Here is a 19,224-nt window from a genome sequence, read left to right as displayed (position 1 = left end):
GTTATATCCTGGTCCCTTTGAGTTCTTTTAAAAAAAGTTTTTTAAAAAGAGAGAAAGAGAAATCTCCTAAAAGTAATTCTGAAAATGTCAAAAGAAAAATACATGTTTTAAAAATCATAAGTTAAAATTAAATTTTATTTAAATAATTTCATAGCATTGGAATATTTTTTATTATTTTATAGAAATAATTTCACAGCATCTGACCTTAAACAAAGCTTAAAATAAACTAAAACTTCGGGGAAAAAATACTGTATGTACCTTTAAAATGTGCTTGGTCTCCCTGGAAACAAACACATCATTTAATACAACACTACGGTCAAAATGGTTGCGGTACCATATTGACCAAAGTCCTGATGTGCTCTCACGAGTCTCTATGTGAAACTGGGTTGCAGAAGAGTCCATTCTAAAATACCTGTGAACAGAGGACATGCATGCTATCAGCCCTGAGTGTGGGACAACAGTCAGTCCTCTTATAAGCCTCTAACTGCAAAAACAGGAGCATCATAAAACGTTACTAAATGAAAGCTAGCACCAGAGACGACCTCAGCAATCACCTCCTTCAACCTTCTGGCTCACATGGGGAGCAACTAGAAGCCAGGGGGAAGCAACCAGGCTGTGTCCAGCACAGCTCACAGAGGTCGTCAGGGCCAAACCAGACCTGAAGTCAACTCAGAAACACCATGTGAACATGTACGCTTTTCACATATCTGGGATGCCTGACACTGAACCTATTTCATAAACTGAATTATTTCACTTCCTTTTCCCCATTCAGCTAATATCCCTTTCACTGCCTGTTAGCAGTGCGAAGGCAAGGGGCGGCAAGGCCAGAGAGAGAGAGAATCATACGAGTCCTATCAGTATATTTTTAAACCATTTCTAGAGGGGAAAACAACAACAACAACAACATAAGATTTCAGGGAAAGTGGAAGTCACCTACCCCTGAGCCACAGAAGAGAAGAGGCATGCTTTTAGTGTTGGAGTGCGTGTTGTTTTTCTCACATCTTCTATAATTCCACTGTCACAGGATGTAGCTGCTTTGTGGTATAAAGAAATAAATGTGAAGCTTAAGTACCTTTTCTTTCATTAAGCCTGAACAAAAGACCTACGTCTTGTTTATTTACAACTTTTTATTCACTTTTCTGTCTCCATTAAAATAGCAAATCAGACATAAAAGGTAACTACTTTCTCAAATGTTCCTGTCATCTTCTTTGTTACCAATTATCCAGAAAGCCACACTTTTTAAAACCAACTTCTTTACCAGAAATGACTAAAGTGAAACAAGAAGCTCACTTGGCAGAGTAAGGGGGAATGTGTGGAGGCACGAGCAAGAAAGGAATAAAACCTAAACAGCAAAAGGGAGCTGACCAGCAGAAAGCGAGCTGTATTTGAAAGCACTGCTGATTGATGAAAATAATACCTTTAAGCTCTCCTTGATTTAGGTCATAATCCTAAGTCACTTGTGTTCAATTCTTAACTCTCTGATGCTAATAACCAACTTTTTAAAAGTTATATATATGTTTTTAAAAATTCGAACACTAACAAAAAATGTGAAAATAAAGTCTACCTTTCTTCAACCTGACTCCCAATTATCTTAGAGGAGGCAGCTGTTAGCAGTTTCTCCAACATCCTTCCAGGTGTTCTGTGCATGTATAAGTACACAGATATCCTCTAAAAAAAATTAAATGTACACACGCTGCTCACATCACTGTTCATGCATGTTTCTGAACACTCTCTCACATCTGAACACAGGTGTTCAGCTCTTCTGTCCTCACACACACACATTTCTATAGGTACAGTTTTGAATACACACATATCTGGAGGATAAACTCTTAAAACTAGAATTAAGGATCAAAGAGCATATATGTGCATTTTAAATTTTCATAGAGATTGCCAATTTTCCCTCGAAAACAGCCTGCATATTTAGACTCTCATCAGAAACATAACAGTGCTTTCCTTCCTAATCATTATCTACAGAGAATATTAAGCTTTAAACTCAAAATCCTACATATGTGGCAGAATAAAAGTGGCATCAACAATAGTTTCTACATCACACTATCTTAGAACCACTGAGGCTGGGACTTCTTGAAATCAAATGCGTTCACTTCACTTTTTTGAAACCATGCCTAATCTGTAGTTATAGAAAGAGTTGCCATGATGACAACAAGATAACAAAAGTCAAACGACAATCTGTTTAAAAATCTGTACCTCTGCAGGTAAAAGAAGCAATTTTTGTAAAGTTTGTTGTAGAAGTAGGTAGTAGTACTGGTTCAAACTGCAGAGACAGAGCATCTCTCTGTGAGAAATGGCGTATATCCTGAAACAGAAGAAAAGTCTCACATTACTACTCTCAGCTGGGAGAGTATTTATCCAGTTTGAATCAACTGTTAGAATAAATCGCACAGACCAGCCATACATAGCAACTGCTCAGCATCTGTGCCATAACCATATGGAGGGGATGCTGACAATCTTCATACAAACAGAGGTTCAAGCAAGGGCAAAGGGGCTTACGTTAAAGAAAAAGAGAACAGAGATAGTGCTTCTGTCTCTTCTGAGAACTGTCTCTGTTCCTGAAAAGCCCTCATATTCTACAATTAAATGCACACTTGCAATTTCAAAATTTACTTTGGGTAAGCATTTACAATTACCTGTATCCATATAAGGCTGTTTCCTGAATGTAATATATACATATTTACTGCTGAATCATCTGTCCAAAAGAATCAGAGTATTAAAACAGAGTATTTAATCAGAAATTAAAACAGCCATCTCATTCTCACACCTTCATGTAGTAGTAACTAAAATATCACATTACACATTTCTATAAAAAATGTTAACTTATTTCTCAAAACCGAAGTCAAAACTAGGAGCTTTTTTTTTTTTTTTTTCCTAATCACAAGAAAAAAGATCCTTATAAAAATGCCTACCAACCTAAGCCCTCTAAATGATGAGGAACTACCAGGAGCAAAATTCTGAGTTTAGGGTCATACAATGCACTTCTGGATGAACTTAACGAACTGGATGACTTCAAATAAAGCTATGTTCTCCTGTTGATTAGAAAGCCCCTCATTTCCTCATTTAGACAACCACATTTGGAAAGAAGAAAATTCTGAGATCTCGGGTTTCAGGCTTCCTTTTAGCCCTCAGCAACAGAAATGGTCCCCACGGGTCAGGGATCTGCCCCACACGTACGTTCACCTGGCGGTTATGAGAATCACCAAGCACCGAGGACAGGAGAGCTCGCCTGCTGATCCAGCACCACCACAGCCAGCTCTGAAGACTGAAAGGTAAATGCTGTTTGACCAATTAAGACTGCCAAGGCAGGGCAGGGTGGCTCATGCTTGCAATCCCAGAACTCTGGGAGGCCAAGAGGGGAGGATTGTTTGAGCCCAGGAGTTCAAGACTATCCTGAGCAACACAGGGAGACCCTGGCTCTACAAAAAAAAAAAAAAAAAACAATGTTTAAAGTAGCCAGGCATAGTGGTGTGCGCCTGTGGACCCAGCTACTTGGGAGGCCAAGGTGGCAGGATTGCTTGAGCCCAGGAGTTTGAGGTTGCAGTGAGCCAAGATCACATCTCTGCACTCCCGCCTGGGCTACAGAGCAAAATCCTGTCTAAAAAAAACAAAAACAGAAATAAAACCAAACAACAACAACAACAACAAAAAACAAAGAATAAAAGCTATCCTTTCTTTGAATACAAATACATATATAGAGTCACATTCAGAAGAGTCTTGATAACCAAAAGATACTAGTATATTCTATATTATGAATTTGATGGATCACATAAAGTTCTTAGGAAGTTAAACAGATGAATGCATTTATTTCTGATAAGTAGGACACACATTTCCAAAGATAAAATTCATAAAACTGAACACTAAAATTCTACTGAACTTGTCAAGCATCCAGGAACAACAGCAGCCTGTTAGCTATTTAAAATACAAAACAGCATGATGTGGTTAACTGAGCTTAGGCAAATCATTAAAAGTGGAACAAGAAACCCAAGACTTCAAATACTTTGTAAATATTTACATTAAACTGTCATGCCCACATAATTTGCTTACTGTCTCCAAACATCAAGAAAAATTATCCCTAAGGAAACTCAGAGCAGTTTGTAGTTGTTACTTAACTTCTCCCCAAAATGATACAGCCTTCTTAGCAGTTGCAGGTTGAGAACCAGTTACTACTACAATCGCTTAACAATTAAAGCAAAGGTTATTTGTCTTGGTTTGCTACGATACAATCTATACATAAATGCTATACAGAACGATGATGCAGACTGATCAAAATATAATGAAAAATTTTAAACATCCCACCTTACCTGAGGTCTCAGATTTATCTGTAGCTACGTAAACAATAGAGAGATGATCTAACAAATCTTGTGTGTTTTCTTCAAATTCTTTCGAAGAGTTTTCGGTTGTTACCATTATGCTCATTTGTAGACGCAAAACATCATCAGATTCCAGGTAACAACTCTGAGATTGGAGGAAGGAGGAAAAAAGGAAAGAAAAATCATCTCAACTTTGTGGTTTCAAACTATGGAGGAAAGGAAAAGCATTTCACGTAACAGCACATGTATGAGAACAGAATATACTGTTTTGTGTTTTATTTTTTTTGAGATGGAGTCTGGCTCTGTCACCCAGGCTGGAGTGAAGTGGCGCAATCTTGGCTCACTGCAAGCTCCGCCTCCCGAGTTCATGCCATTCTCCTGCCTCAGCCTCCCAAGTAGCTGGGACTGCAGGCGCCTGCCACCACGCCTGGCTAAGCTTTTTGGATTTTTAGTAGACACGGGGTTTCACCAGGTTAGCCAGGATGGTCTTGATCTCCTGACCTCGTGATCCACCCAGCTCGGCCTCCCAAAGTGCTGGGATTACAGGCATGAGCCACTGCACCTGGCCTTGTGTTTTATTTTTAAGCAAAGAGGAAGGAAGGAAAGCAGAGAGAAAACACTACATATTTTATTTTACCTTTAATTGCTGACACACTTTATTATGTAAACTGCATTCCAGTTGTACTTGCAAGAGGCTAGTATTAGTGGTTTCTGCCTAAAAGAAGAAAAAAGGAGGAAAAGAACTTAAAAGTAAGTAAAAGGCTCAATCTCACACTAATAATAAACAATCTATCATGTATTCAGAAACTACACTTTTTCATTTATTCAATAAATATTTGAGTATCTGCTAAATGATGGACATTATTCTTTCTAGTGGATATACAACAGTAAGCTAAACAGAGAAATCTGTTCTCAGGACTGTCACTGAGCTTACATTCTAATGAAAATTGTAAGTCCTTCCTCAGGCAACATGAAAATTCCTTATTACACCTATAAGCAGATGAATATGTTCTAAATATACACAGCATTTCTAATGTTTGTTGAAAATTTTGTTTAAACACAGGAGTTTGTTATTTTAAAGTAGGTTTACAAAGTAACAAAATTCTAAGTGTGCCTTCCATCAGTACCATGACCTAGAAACCATGACCCTCAACTTAGACCAAAAAAAAAAAGAGAGAGAGATGTCCAAAATTCAGTTGACTATCATTTTTAACAGGGAAGAGCTATGGATGAAAGAGACAAAAGTATATAAAAAGAATGCAGGACTCTGTCAAATTTAAAGATCTTAACAGCCACCTGGGATGATGTCAACACACATTTAAGAAAAGGAAAATGAAAAATCCAATCAAGGGATACCACCTTGGGTAGGAGGGTGGGGGCTACAGGCATGTGAATACAGCAAAAACTTAGCGCAGTATGTGAATCTAAAAGACATGGGTTATGAGCCTTCCTCTTTCGTTAAGTTTAATGTCTCTGGCATAGTGATTCCAAAAAGGTACTCCACCCGGGAGCCACAGGCCAAACATCAAATCTCGGCAAGGTAAGAAGGCACTCTCCAAAGCCTAGGCTGGCTTAATAGTGAATATCTACTAAAAAACCCAGGAAACATGCATTACTAAAAAGAATCACTACAATTACGTTTGTTAGATTTATAAGACTTACCCAAGTACATTATGTAAGAATACATTTTAAACTACTTCAATTGTCATTCAGGCAATTAAACTACAGAAAAAAGGAATAAGTCAGGCACAGTAGTGGTTCACGTCTGTAATCCCGGCACTTTAGGAGGCCAAAGCCGGTGGATCACTGGAGCCCAGGAGTTGGAGACCAGCCTAGGCGACACGGCAAAACCCTGTCTCTACTAGAAAAAATACCAAAATTAGCCAGGCATGGTGATGTGCGCTTGTAGTCCCAGCTACTAGGAAGGCTGTGATGGGAGGATTGACTGAGCCCAGGAGGTCAATGCTGTAGTGAGCCATGACTCTTTTATTCTTTTTCTTAAAATATCTTTTTAATGCAGTAAAAATGTTTAAGGAGTTTAATTAAGTTTGTAAATGGGACCAAACATTAAACACTCTTTTAAAGAAATCATTGTTCATATCTGCTAGTATTCTTAAACAGAAAAATATGATTTGTAAAATGAATCTAAAATCTTAACCATTTTTGTTGTTGTTGTTTTTTTTTTTTTGAGACAGCGTCTCACTCTGTTGTCCAGCTGAAGTCAGACAGTGCAGTCTCGGCTCTTGCCACCTCCACCTCCCAGGCTCAAGCCAACTTCCCACCTCAGCCTCCCAGGTAGCTGGGACTATAGGCATGCACCACCACACACGGTTAATTTGTGTATTTTTTGTAGAGATGGAGCTTCACCATGTTGCCCAGGCTGGTTTTGAACTCCTAGGCTCAAGCAATCCACACACCTTGGCCTCCTAAAGTGCTGGGATTACAGGTGTGCACCAATACACCAGCCTGAAGAACCAGATTTTTAAATTTGTTTGTGAACAAATCCCAACATCAAAGACATAAACAGAAAAAGCCCACTTTCTGAAACTGATTTTTATTTTATTTTATTTTTTGAGACGGAGTCTTGCTCTGTCGCCCAGGATGGAGTGCAGTGGTGCAATCTCGGCTCACTGCAAGCTCCGCCTCCTGGGTTCACGCCATTCTCCTGTCTCAGCCTCCCAATTAGCCAGGACTACAGGTGCTTGTTTTTTTTTTTGTTTTTTTTTAGTAGAGATGGGATTTCACCGTATTAACCAGGATGGTCTCGATCTCCTGGCCTCGTGATCCACCCGCCTCGGCCTCCCAAAGTGCTGGGATTACAGGCATGAGCCACCACACCCGGCCAAAAACCACGTTCATTTCACCTTCTCACTTACTCTCAAAGAAATCCATAACCAAGTCACACTGATTATACCTCCTTCATGAGCCCTTAAACCCACTCACTTCTCCTCTTGCGTAATACCCCAGATATCAGGGGTTGGCAAACTATGCCCACAGGTTAAATCCAGTTTGCTGCTTGTTTTTGTAAACAAAGTTTTACTGGAACACAGCCATGCCTATTCCTTTATGGACTGTCTACTGTTGCTTTCATGCTACGATGGCAGAGTTCAGTACTTGCAACAGAGACTGTAAAGCCCACAAAGTCAAAGTAAATACTCTAACAACACTAAACTACAGAAAAAAATTATGGTGCAGTAACTTCCTCCTAGTCTCCCTGCATCCACCTCTGCCCTTTCCACTCCATTCTCCACACTGCATCAAGAGTGAGTTTGCCCATATATAAATCTGGTCATGCCACTATTTGTTTAAAACTCTTCAAAGACTTATCACTTGGCAAAAGCCCCAAATCCTCTGCTGTAGCTATAAAACTCCGGCACCTGCCTAGTCTCAACCTCCCTGTGCATGCTCCAACCTCACTGGTCTAGTTTCTGCTCTGCTTGCCTCACCACCTTTGAATTTTCTGTCCCTTTGCTTTGTACCCACTCCCCCAACCCACCCACCTCTCCACCTAGCTAAATCTGATTTATGCTTCATGTCCCAGCTTAAATATCCCTTTCAGACACCACAGCAACTTCTAACTGACCTTTTGTAACACTTCCCACAACAACCTGGTCAAGGTCTATCTTCCCCAGGGAATTCTAAGCATCTTGTGCTTAGAATGCACAATGCCTATCACTTCATCAGCACTCAATAAACAGCTGGTGAATGGACAGAGGTGGGCACACAGCCACAGATGCTACGGAATTGGCTTGAAAAGGGCAAGAGAAACTTGAAAAGGGCAAGAAACAGAAAACAGTAAATGGTGCCTACAAAATAAAAGGACAACAAAAACCTGACAGTGTGTATTTCTGATCTGAAACTTTCAAAAAACGTTTGAAGAAAAAATCTCAACACACTTAGAGTACACATTTATAACTAAGTTTTTTGTTTTTTGTTTTTTTAAAAGAAATGGATAACAATTTAACTATGTTAAGGTCTTAACCTGACATGGCAATTCTCTACCCTACAATATTTCTTCAAATGAAAAGATGTTAAAAATTCACCATCGTATTAACAGTTTTCGACATAATTAACAACCCTATATTGCACAGTGATTTACTGTGATTTAAAACCTAATATTTTGTCATTCTTAGTAAATCTCTGGATGGATGTAGTTATAACTTGCCATTTTAATTAAGATTCTTCTCTTAGTGAGAGGCATTTAAAAAAATCACTATTTTGTTTCATTTGCTATAGGACATATTTCAGAATCCCACAAGGGGGAGTTCTAGCACCTCCAAACTGCCCTTTACAAGTATGCTAATTTTTCTAAACATAAAAGTTTCAAGTTCGTATCTGTCTTCCTCAAAAGAACAAAACAATTGGGCTGGGCGCGGTGGCCCATGCCAGTAATCCCAGCACTCTGGGAGGCCAAGGCAGACGGATCATGAGGTCAGGAGATCAAGACCATCCTGGCTAACACAGTGAAACCCCATCTCTACTAAAAATACAAAAACTTAGCCGGGCATGGTGGTGGATGCCTGTAGTCCCAGCTACTCAAGAGGCTGAGGCAGGAGAATGGCATGAACCCAGGAGTCAGAACTTGCAGTGAGCCGAGATCAGGCCACTGCACTCCAGCCTGGGTGACAGTGCAAGACTCTGTCTTCAAAAAAAAAAAAAAGAAAAGAAAAGAAAAGAACAAAACAATGGCAATGTTATCTTGATAAAAAAGAAACTCTAACTAAAATATTAGCCAGGGAGCAACCACACACTAGGGTTACAAGTTCCCCCACTGTCCCCAACCGAGCACACTGTGTGACAACAGGACACGCCCTCATCCAGAGTAAGCCTGGGCTGATTAGACAGGAAAAACAAACAAAAACCTAATTTTCTAGTTTTGAAACCTCCTATACTCCTTTAACAAATCAGATCAGACATTTTATATAGAAAAAAGAAAAAGTAACTCTATAAACAACTTTTTCTTAAGTAGTCTTCATTGAAAGTACTAATATAGTTTATATATTTCATACTACTTCATATGAAGTATTATCCCCTTTTAGAAGACGGGGGAAATTGTGGCTTGGAGGGGTTAAGAGACTTACCAAAGATCTTGGGGCTAGCTGGTAAAAAAACAGAACAAAAAAATAGCAGGTTTTAAATTGCAGTCAGTACTTACTTAACAAATCAAAATAGACCAAATCTATTTCTCCTAGGTACCTAAAGGCCTAAAAATCCATCAACACAGGGATATATATTAGAAAACCATAACAAGACAAAATGCAAAAGTCAAGAAAATAGAAATGTTAAAACTTCTTTTGTATGGCACATATTTCCACAGTTTTGTGGTAAAGTATGAATTTAGGGAACTGGATACTAGAGAGAAAGCAATCCTCTCCCTTCACTGGCTGAGGAATTGCCAGTGCCCTGGGCCACAAGAAGGGTGTGATTTGGGGGGACTGTGTGCAATTAAACAGGAAAGGAAATAACAGACTTAATATATTAAGTCATTTTGATGACTTATCACCAAGAGTAAAGCACAGCCTAATATATTTGAGAATCTACATTAATCCAGACAGAATGAACAAGAGGCTGGATGGGGTTCCTGGTAATAACCACATGAAACCTTTTCATTTAAGGACTATAACTCATGAAATCTGAAAGAATTACTTAGACAAGTCCCAATCTTAGATTCTATTTTTCTCAGACATCTTTCCCCCCTTTCACAATTTTGAATGCCAAATATTAGAGGTCATTATAAAAGTAAATCTCGGCCAGGTGCGGTGGCTCACACCCGTAATCTCACTTTGGGAGGCCAAGGAGGGTAGATCACTCGAGGTCAGGAATTTGAGACCAGCCTGTCCAACATGATGAAACCCTGTCTCTAGTAAAAATACAAAAATTTGCCGGGCATGGTGGCACACTCCTGTAATCTCAGGTGCTCGGGAGGCTGAAGCTGGAGAATTGCTTGAACCTGAGAGGCAGAGGTTGCAGTGAGCTGCAATTGCACCACTGCATTCCAGCCTGGGCAACAGAGTCCATCTCAAAAAAAAAAAAAAAAAGAAAAAGAAAATCTCTTATGCCAATATATTCATCTGGAACACTGATTCTGTATAAGCCATCTGACTGTTCCAGCAGGTGGCCCCCACACACAGTATTATGTACATGGCAAATGATCTTGTATAAAACGAGAGCTATCTTGGGTGCCTTCCACATAACACTCAGATTCTATAACCAAACTCCTAATTTAGTGTTTCCTGCATAACAGCAGGCTCAGCTATTAGTAAGTACTGTACAGCTATTTTTCTCCGATATTAAATAGCAATTGTGTTTCAACCCCCACCACCACCACTACCCTTTCATTCCTCAGATATTAACCACTAAAACAAAATCTAACTATACTGCCAGACCCCCTCATGCAAACATTTGCAAAAACCTAGGAAGTGGCTGAAATTAGTTTGCTTTTAGGAAAAAAGAGGCTACTACATATCAGTAGTATTTTTCCTTATCCACATCATTTTAGAAAAGGCAGTGTGGCCAAGCACTTTAGCCAACACAGATTTAGATCAAACCCCAGCCATGAAAGCCTGGGGACATTCCTCCCCAACTCTAAGACTCAGTTTCCTCTTCTATAAAATCAAGTTATTGAATTCACAGCAATATTATGGGTGCTAAATGAGATACATATGCAAACCACTGGGTACACAGTAGGCCTCAAAGGGGAGATTATATTGATGTGCTCATTCACAATTAATGCATTTATTTAATAAAATTCCACAACAAATAATTTAGGTGCTTGGGGGAAGCATTTTTCCCACATCAAAGCTTTTAGAAGAAAACTCTTTACCACCCCTTTGGTTTCCAAGAGATTTTTTTTCCCCTAAAACACTTCAGATTCTTTTTATTTCATGATTGGTTCAGAACCCAAGAAAAAAGGAAGTATCATTTACTGGACACTACCTCCCACCCCCTGAAGTGTGCCAGAAACCCTGAAAGAGACAAAAAGCAACTGGGAGAATAAGATAACCCCTGTACTATCTAAACTTTTGGTTTGGCCAAGCGGAAGTCACCTGTGTTGAGCAACACCTTGGTTTTCACACCTGGATAACTAGCTTTTAACTATTACAAACTGGGCTGGCAGCGTCAGTACAGCCATGTGGGATTTTCACCTTGATAGGTCAGGCAGCGTATGTTGGCTCTGTCCTAAGGCAAGTAACTATTTTTATACAATTGGATGATGCTGGGCCTCAAACAAATGACAAATAGGCCCTGCATGTCTGGCACAGGCCCTGAAACAAGATCCAGGCTCGGCAAAAGTTTAAGCTTTGTGATGCAGGCTGCTGTCGCTTGACCTTGAGTAGCATGGGCACAGCTTATACTTAAGTAGGCATCGCGGTGGAGAGAATTAGGCTATAAAAGAAAGGATGCTGTGGTAGTTCCTCAAAAAACTGGAACAGAATTACCAATTCCATTTCTAGGTATACATTCAAAAGTGATAGCAGGGACTCAAACAGATGCTTGTTCATAGCAAGACTACTCACAAACGCCCCAAGGTGGATAAACAAAACATGATATATACATGCAACAGAACATTATTCAGCCTTAAAAAGGAATAAAATTCTGATACATGCTATATAACATGGGTGAACCTTGAAGATATTATGCTAAGTGAAATAAACCAAACATAAAACGACAAATACTGTATAATCCCACTTCTACGAGGGACCTAGAATAGTCCAATTCATAGAGACAGAAAGTAGAATAGTCGTTGCCAGGGAGAATAGTAGTGGCTGAGGGAAGGTGTTTAATGGGTATGGAGTTTCCCTTGAGGTGTTGAAAGAATCCTGGAGACAGATGGTGGTGATGACTGTACAACACTGTGAATGTACTTACTGCCAGTGAACTGTACACATATAAATGGTGAAAATGGTAAATTTTGTGTTAAGTATATTTTACTCCATATATACATAGGGAAAGGGGAAGGCAAGAACTAGACACAGCTGAAATAGTTTGAAATAATCAAACCGGGCCAGGCGCGGTGGCTCACGCCTGTAATCCCAGCACTTTGGGAGGCTGAGGCGGGCAGGTCACGAGGTCAGGAGTTCGAGACCAGCCTGACCAACATAGTGAAACCCTGTCTCCACTAAAAATACAAAAATTAGCCGGGCGTGGTCGCAGTCGCCTGTAATCCCAGCTACTTGGGAGGCTGAGACAGGGGAATCACTTGAACCCGGGAGGCGGAGGTTGCAGTGAGCCGAAATCGCACCACTGCATTGCAGCCTGGGCAACAAGAGTGAAACTCCGTCTCAAAAAAAAAAAAAAAAAACCAAACCTTGCTGGGTAACTGATACAAAGTTATAGCTAAACAGACGGAATGAGTTCTGGTGTTCTACAGCACTACAGGGTAACTGCAGTTAACTACAATAAAGCTAGAAGGGAGGATTTTGAATGTTCACGACACAATAAAATGATAAATGTCTGAGGTGATAATATGCTAATTACCCTGAGTGGATTGTTACACATTGTATACAATACCAAAATAGCACTCTTTATCCCATACATTAAGTACAATTATTACATGCCAACTAAAAAGGAAAAAAGAAAACAAAATCTCGAAAGCCAGGTTAAACAGACATAAAGAGAGAAGTGGAGATACTTTGAGATCTCATGGTACAGGTATTCAAAATGAAATGTATCTCTGTGCTAAATGGAGCTTTTAAAACAATCTAATAAAGGAAAACAGGCAAGATCTCAGCAGACTCAAAACACAGGCCAGGCACGGAAGCTCTCACCTGTCATCCTAGCACTTTGGGAGACGGAGGCAGGTGGATCACTTGAGTTCCGGAGTTTGAAACCAGACTGGGCAACATGGTGAAACCCCGTCTCCACAAAAAAATATAAAACTTAGCTGGGAGTGGTGGTACATGCCTGTAGTCCCAGCAACTCAGGAGGCTGAGGAGGGAGGATCACCTGAGCCCGGGAGGTCAACGTTGTAATGAACCGTGACTGCACCACTGCACTCTAGCTTAGGTGACAGAGCAAGACCCCGTCTTAAAACAAAAGTAAAAATAATTAAGAAACCACGATTGAGTTCTAGGAACTGTGAAGAAATACACTTAAATTCCCCAGAGTAAACAATTAAGGAGCTCTACCATCAAAGACTGAGGTGGCTACACCAAGTCTTACACAAACCTGGACAGGTGAGAGGAAACCAGGAAGGTGAGTGTGGAATGCTCAGTGCATTTTTCAATGGAGATACAATTACTGCTTGTGCCCTGAGGTAATATGCTTGAGAAGTTTATGGCATTTAGGATTCAATCAAGAGAAGGAACAGCAAAGAGGAAACCATTAAAGGGAAACTAGGCAGGAAAGATAAACCGAGCCTGGGCCTGACTGGGATACTGAGCCGACAGGAGAGTATCTCTCATGTAAGATTATGCAATGCAACAAACAGAAAAAAGATTTGTTTGAATCATAGATGTTTTTAGTAGACCCAGAACTTGATTTTATCTCTTTTGCTTTGGGAGAACACACCGAAAAAAATCTAGAGAAATATCTAAAAGGAAAATAAATATCTAGATCAAAAAGTTTTTTAAAAATTAAAGGAATGCACTAATTGAGAAAGACGAGACCAACACAAAAAGCTGGTTAAACTGAACAGTGGAGGACAAGCAAGTCCTGGGGGCACAGCCAACTAACACAGAAAAAGAAGGAACTATCCCCACTAGGCCCTGATGGACTCACACTTCCAAAGTGTCAACAACCGCTCACCTCAGGGCACTCCAGTTGAAATAAGTGGACAAAAAGGAAACAAGCTTCCTTAAAAAGCAGGTTTCAGAAGGCCCCGCAAGTCCACAGTGAGAGGCAATGGAAACCACCCTGTGCACAGATCTCAACGTCACTGCCCACAGACTCTGCAGCCGCTCTGCTCCTAAAACAGCTTCCCGCACCACTAGCACAAAAGTGCCGCGAAATGCCAGAAACAAGGGCCCAAGGAAGAAACAGAAATGCACACACGGAAAACAGAAGGCAGGCAGGCCGAGCATCTGGGCTACCGCCAGGCAAATTTATAAACTCTGAGGGAAAGCCAGAGCATCTCAGGTGCCCCTTCCTGAGCAGGGCGGTGGTAGGCACAGGTGGCTCCTCTCTAACCCCCAAAGTCCCCAGATTAGCCTCCTGACTAATGGTGATCTCTCCCTGCCAAGCATTAAGTGCAAAGGTCTGAGACTCGACAACCAGCATGAATTCCAGGGGAAACCAAGGTGAGGCTCTCTCCAACTTCTTTCCCTCTCTTTGGCAAATATGAAGTACTGGGGACAAGTCTGCTTAAAGTTAGCGCTTGGAGGGCTGGGGGGTGGGGGGGGACACATTTTCCAAATTTTTTGGATGTGAGGTTAATAATCTGTTATTCTTGTGTGTTTCTGTTAAGATTGTAGATTCAAGTGAGGATCAATTACTATTGAACCACTATAAATTCTGAAACCTCGGGGAAACCATGCACGTTCTAGCAAAAGAACAAATCCAGGCTGTAGCTGCTAAAAGTTCCCCAGCTGCACACAGGCATGGCGAACTTCTCTGATTAAAATAAAAACAAATAAAATAAAAACAAGAAATTGAGGAGGACTTCAAATTCTTTGAATGTTAACTCACAGGCCAAGATAATTTAATACATTACCAGAGCCTTGAACTTTCATGTCCTGCCAGGGGTTTGAATCTCTGAATTTTAAAGTTCTCTCGGAGTTTCATAATAGGAGAGGGCTTATAGTCAGAAGCTTCTTTTTAAAAAGTTAAGTGATTAAGGCATTTTAGCTATGTGCCAGAGACTAGTTCTAAGCTCTTTACATAAATTAATTGATTCAATAGCTACACCAACCCTATCCGAAAGGGCTATTATTACATATTTTACAGATAAACTGAGATACAGGGAGATCAGGTAACTTGGCTAAAGTCACTCAGAACCAAGATTTTTAGCCAGGTGGTCTGGTTTGGAATTCACCCTCTTATTCGCTCCCACTATGCATCTCTATGACAGGCATTTTATATGGCTGGTATTTTCTACTGCCATATTTTAACACTGTTATTTAATCTCATCACAAAAGCTCTGATAAACTGTACTGGATACTGCAGTTGAAAAGAATTTGGGATGGGGAAAGAGAGGAAGATGTGAACTTTCAACCCTGGTTACAGTGTGGCCTTGGGGCAGATTCTTAAGTGAATTTATCTAATCCATCTCAAAGTTTCTAGGGGCAAACTCAACAGCAGACCCCAGCAGTTCGAGGAGGGTCAACAAAGAAATCAGGGGAGGGGTTGGCTCTCAGGGGAGGAGGAACAGGCCCGAGAAGGTGAAAGCACAGGGCTGGAAGTCAGCTGATCTCGGGCTTAACAGGTAATTCCAAAGGGTCAAGAGCACAGAAACCAAGGATGTCACAATGAAAGGCTTATTCTTCACCTAAACACTCCTGTCCTTTTATCCCAAGCCTTCCTCTCCCCTTGGAGGTCAAGGAATGACCTAATTGGTGGGCAACAGCGGGGGCTCTTGGAGGAGTTGGTTCTTTCTTCTTCCTCTCTACACTTTGGGAAGCATCTGTCCTTCAGACCCAAACTTCCCCTCCAGTGGACCGCCCCAAAGTCTACCCTAGGGGAGACTGAGTCAGTAACTCCTGGCTCTCTTACCCTAGCTAATACAGAAGAATATGTCTTATCAGTAATACAAAGCCGGTTTTAGTTCTCTAACTCCGGATTCTTAAACATCCAATGATTCAGAACTTGGTCAGGAAGAGAGGTGTTGTTAAGTGTCTCTAAGTCTTCTAACAAAAGTTTCTAAAATACTCTAATAGAATAAATGAAAGGAGTCAAAGGAAGGTCTGTGTGTCATATCTTCATAAACAGCTTATTATAATGTTTTCCATTTTAAGATTCATTTATCCGACTGTCAATCATTTATTTACTACATGTTATATTGCCAGACTCTATGCTAGGTAACAGGAAAACAAAGATTAAGGCATAATTCTTGCTCTTATGGGGTTAAATCTAGTACAGAAAAATCCATAAAAACAAAACCTTTTGAGTATTATAGCTGCTACAACAGAGATCTCTTAGGGCGTTCAGTAAGGAACTAGTCAATTCTCCTGGGAGGCAAAAAAATAAAGAGAGACAAGGTAAACACTGAGTTAAAAGAGGGACCGGGAAACTGTGTCCTCACAGTAGCCAAGAAAGCAGAGATTTTAAAGCAGCAAACCGGAGGAAGATGGGGAGTGAAGAGACTCCACTGAGTCTGAAACAAAAGTGAGGGGAGGGAGAACACCCCCACTCACACATCTTGGTATTCTTTCTAGAGTCTTCGCAACACGCCCCCCCTTTCTTCCAGTCACCAACCCTCCTCTACCTCTCCCCTTCCCAAGTTCCCATTCCACAAAGCATTCTCACTGGAAACTTAAGAAAATTTTTAGAAGTTTAAGCAATTCCTTAAAAAAAAAAAAAAAAGCTATATTCAGAAGTAGGTAGATAAGTAAATGTATAACATCACTTAATTTCCCCTTAACATATAATAATCATTTTCCAGAGATTGACAGCCTATCATTTTATGTAAAAAAGATCAAACAACTTTTATCACTCAAATAAACTGAAAGGAGTGCTAGCTTGCCTTCGGTAGATAGCAAGGGAAGGGTTTCCAGAGAGCCCCTAGTTCAAGGGTTAGTGCCTTATTCCCACATAAAAAGCAGCCTGGGGACTGGGCACGGTGGCTCACACCTGTAATCCCAGCACTTTGGGAGGCCCAGGAGGCCCAGCACTCCTGAGGTCAGGAGTTCAAGACCAGCCAGGCCAACATGGTGAAACCCCATCTCTACTAAAAATACAAAAATTAGCTGAGTGTGGTGGCACGTGCCTGTAATCCCAGCTACTAGGGAGGCTGAGGCAGGAGAATCGCTTGAACCCGGGAGGCGGAGGTTGCAGTGAGCTGAGATCGTGCCACTGCACTCTAGCCTGGGTGACAAGAGCAAAAGTCTGTCTCAAAACAAAAAACAAAACTACAGCCTGGGGGAAAAAAAAATCTAGCTTTCTTCTTTCACTTACTAAACTTTCGCTCTAACCTCACCTTCGTGCCGTGCTCCTTAATCCTCTTGGAGATAGGACAAAAAAACTCCAGGTGTTGTCTCAAACAACAAAAAATGGTTACATCTTGGTGCACTGCTAAAACTACAACAAAAAAAAATGTTACTAAATACATATGGTTATACAGGTATTGGTAGGAATTTTCAGCTATCACACTGTTTATTCCATTTAACTAAGTATGTAGGACTATCAGGAAAACAGGACAGCTCTAAAGATCCTTAACCTTTCTCTGTTCTTTCTCCATCTTCAAATCCTAGATCAGGCATTTTGTAACTTGTTAGTGAGAAACGTGCCCTTTCCATTTCTTCATCAAACTGTGATTGAAAGGCTTTCCACGTTCTCCTCCTTACCCTGATTTTACAGCTTCCCTTCTAGACTGCCACGTTAATTGACAGGGATCAGCACCTTAGAAGGCAAGTAGCAGGTAACAACCTGGGGCACCCTCCCCCATGCCAAATCTAGCAGGCGCCACACTGCAGGCGGCCCGGGACTGCAACCTTTGCCCAGCACCTGTCCCTGGCAGGCGGGCATGAGGGTTTGACACCACACACTGAAAGCAAAGGTTGTGCCAGTTTTAAAAGGTTAGGAACTCCTGGTCTGAAACATATTAGATATCACACAGAATATCCAGAGATAATCTCTGCTGTACACAATCCAGCAACATGTTGCCATGGTGGGGGAGAAAATCCCTCATCCACACATACACTTAGAAAAAATATTGCAAGGAGACAACCAACTATTAATTACGATGATCGTTGCCAAGTATGACTGCGGTCTTAAGGTTTATTTCTAATGTTTCATTTCTTTGATATAATCACATTATAGTTTTTGATAATCCCAGAATATCCTTAAGAGATAATCTCTTCAACAATTCAATAATTTGATACTATGTTGAGACACACACATACACACACACTCACATACAACAAAAAAACTACCTTTATTTGACAGAACTGTGTGTCAGGGTTTTCCTCTAACTTTAAAACCAAGTTTCAGCTGGGCGTGGTGGCTTACGCCTGTAATCCCAGCACTTTGGGAGGCTGAGGCGGGTGGATTACGAGGTCAGGAGATCAAGACCATCCTGGCTAACACGGTGAAACCCTCTCTCTACTAAAAATACAAAACTTAGCCAGGCATGGTGGCAGGCACCTGTAGTCCCAGCTATTCAGGAGGCTGAGGCAGGAGAATGGCGTGAACCCGGGAGGTGGAGCTTGCAGTGAGCCGAGATCATGCCACTACACTCCAGTGTGGGCCACAGAGCGAGACTCCGTCTCAAAAAAAAAAAAAAAGTCCCACGTTATTTACAATGATTCCAATAATAATAATTTAAGTTCTTTTCAGTCTTTCAGACAAATTATATGGCTAATGATCCTAAACGCCAGATTCTGAGACAATGCCAATTTCGAATATTCTATTGTGCCCAAATAAGTCACTGAAACACTCCTCAAATCTCAATGGCTTGAATCCAATACATTACTGAAGAAAACATTAAAATAATAAAATTTCTTGCCTTCTCACGAGCCTAACACAACTATATTTATATGTTATACCCCCACTATATATTTAGTTACAATCGTAGTCTAATTTTAATACTTGTCACACATTTCCAAATAGGTATCATAATTATAATTCGAAGAACTGCTGAATATTCTACACTATGTTGATATACTTAAATTTATCAAATCCTTTTTCTACTGTTGGGCCTTTAAGCTGTGTCTTCTTTTTTGCCATAATAAAAATGCTTCAGAGAGCACTGCATTTGCATTGATGTTTTCTGGACCATGGATTACTAAAGCAATAGATATGAAAATCA

At 40.5% G+C, this 19,224-nt stretch overlaps 1 protein-coding gene across 12 annotated transcripts in view; it reads right to left on the bottom strand.

The window, feature by feature from the left end:
* TMEM131L (transmembrane 131 like) overlaps window positions 1-19,224 on the bottom strand; it is a 170,345-nt gene that overhangs the window by 51,438 nt on the left and 99,683 nt on the right. For 7 of the 12 annotated variants that reach the window (XR_013417346.1, XR_013417347.1, XR_013417343.1 and 4 more), the window contains 6 exons: window positions 4,960-5,037; window positions 4,314-4,467; window positions 2,646-2,704; window positions 2,206-2,314; window positions 938-1,034; window positions 259-412 (listed from right to left, as the gene is read on the bottom strand). Coding sequence is in view for 6 of the 12 variants with exons in the window: in XM_015139364.3 (XP_014994850.3) it covers window positions 259-412; window positions 938-1,034; window positions 2,206-2,314; window positions 2,646-2,704; window positions 4,314-4,467; window positions 4,960-5,037 (651 nt within the window). In the remaining 6 variants the exon portion in view is untranslated. The remainder of the gene's footprint in view (window positions 1-258; window positions 413-937; window positions 1,035-2,205; window positions 2,315-2,645; window positions 2,705-4,313; window positions 4,468-4,959; window positions 5,038-19,224) is intronic. The other 5 variants (XR_013417348.1, XR_013417345.1, XM_001087466.5 and 2 more) reach the window with 1 other exon arrangement.

Source organism: Macaca mulatta, chromosome 5 (assembly GCF_049350105.2).
Source record: "Macaca mulatta isolate MMU2019108-1 chromosome 5, T2T-MMU8v2.0, whole genome shotgun sequence".
Taxonomy (NCBI): Eukaryota; Metazoa; Chordata; class Mammalia; order Primates; family Cercopithecidae; genus Macaca; species Macaca mulatta.
Note: the sequence above shows the minus strand (reverse complement) of the source record. Positions and strands in the feature narration are given on the sequence as shown.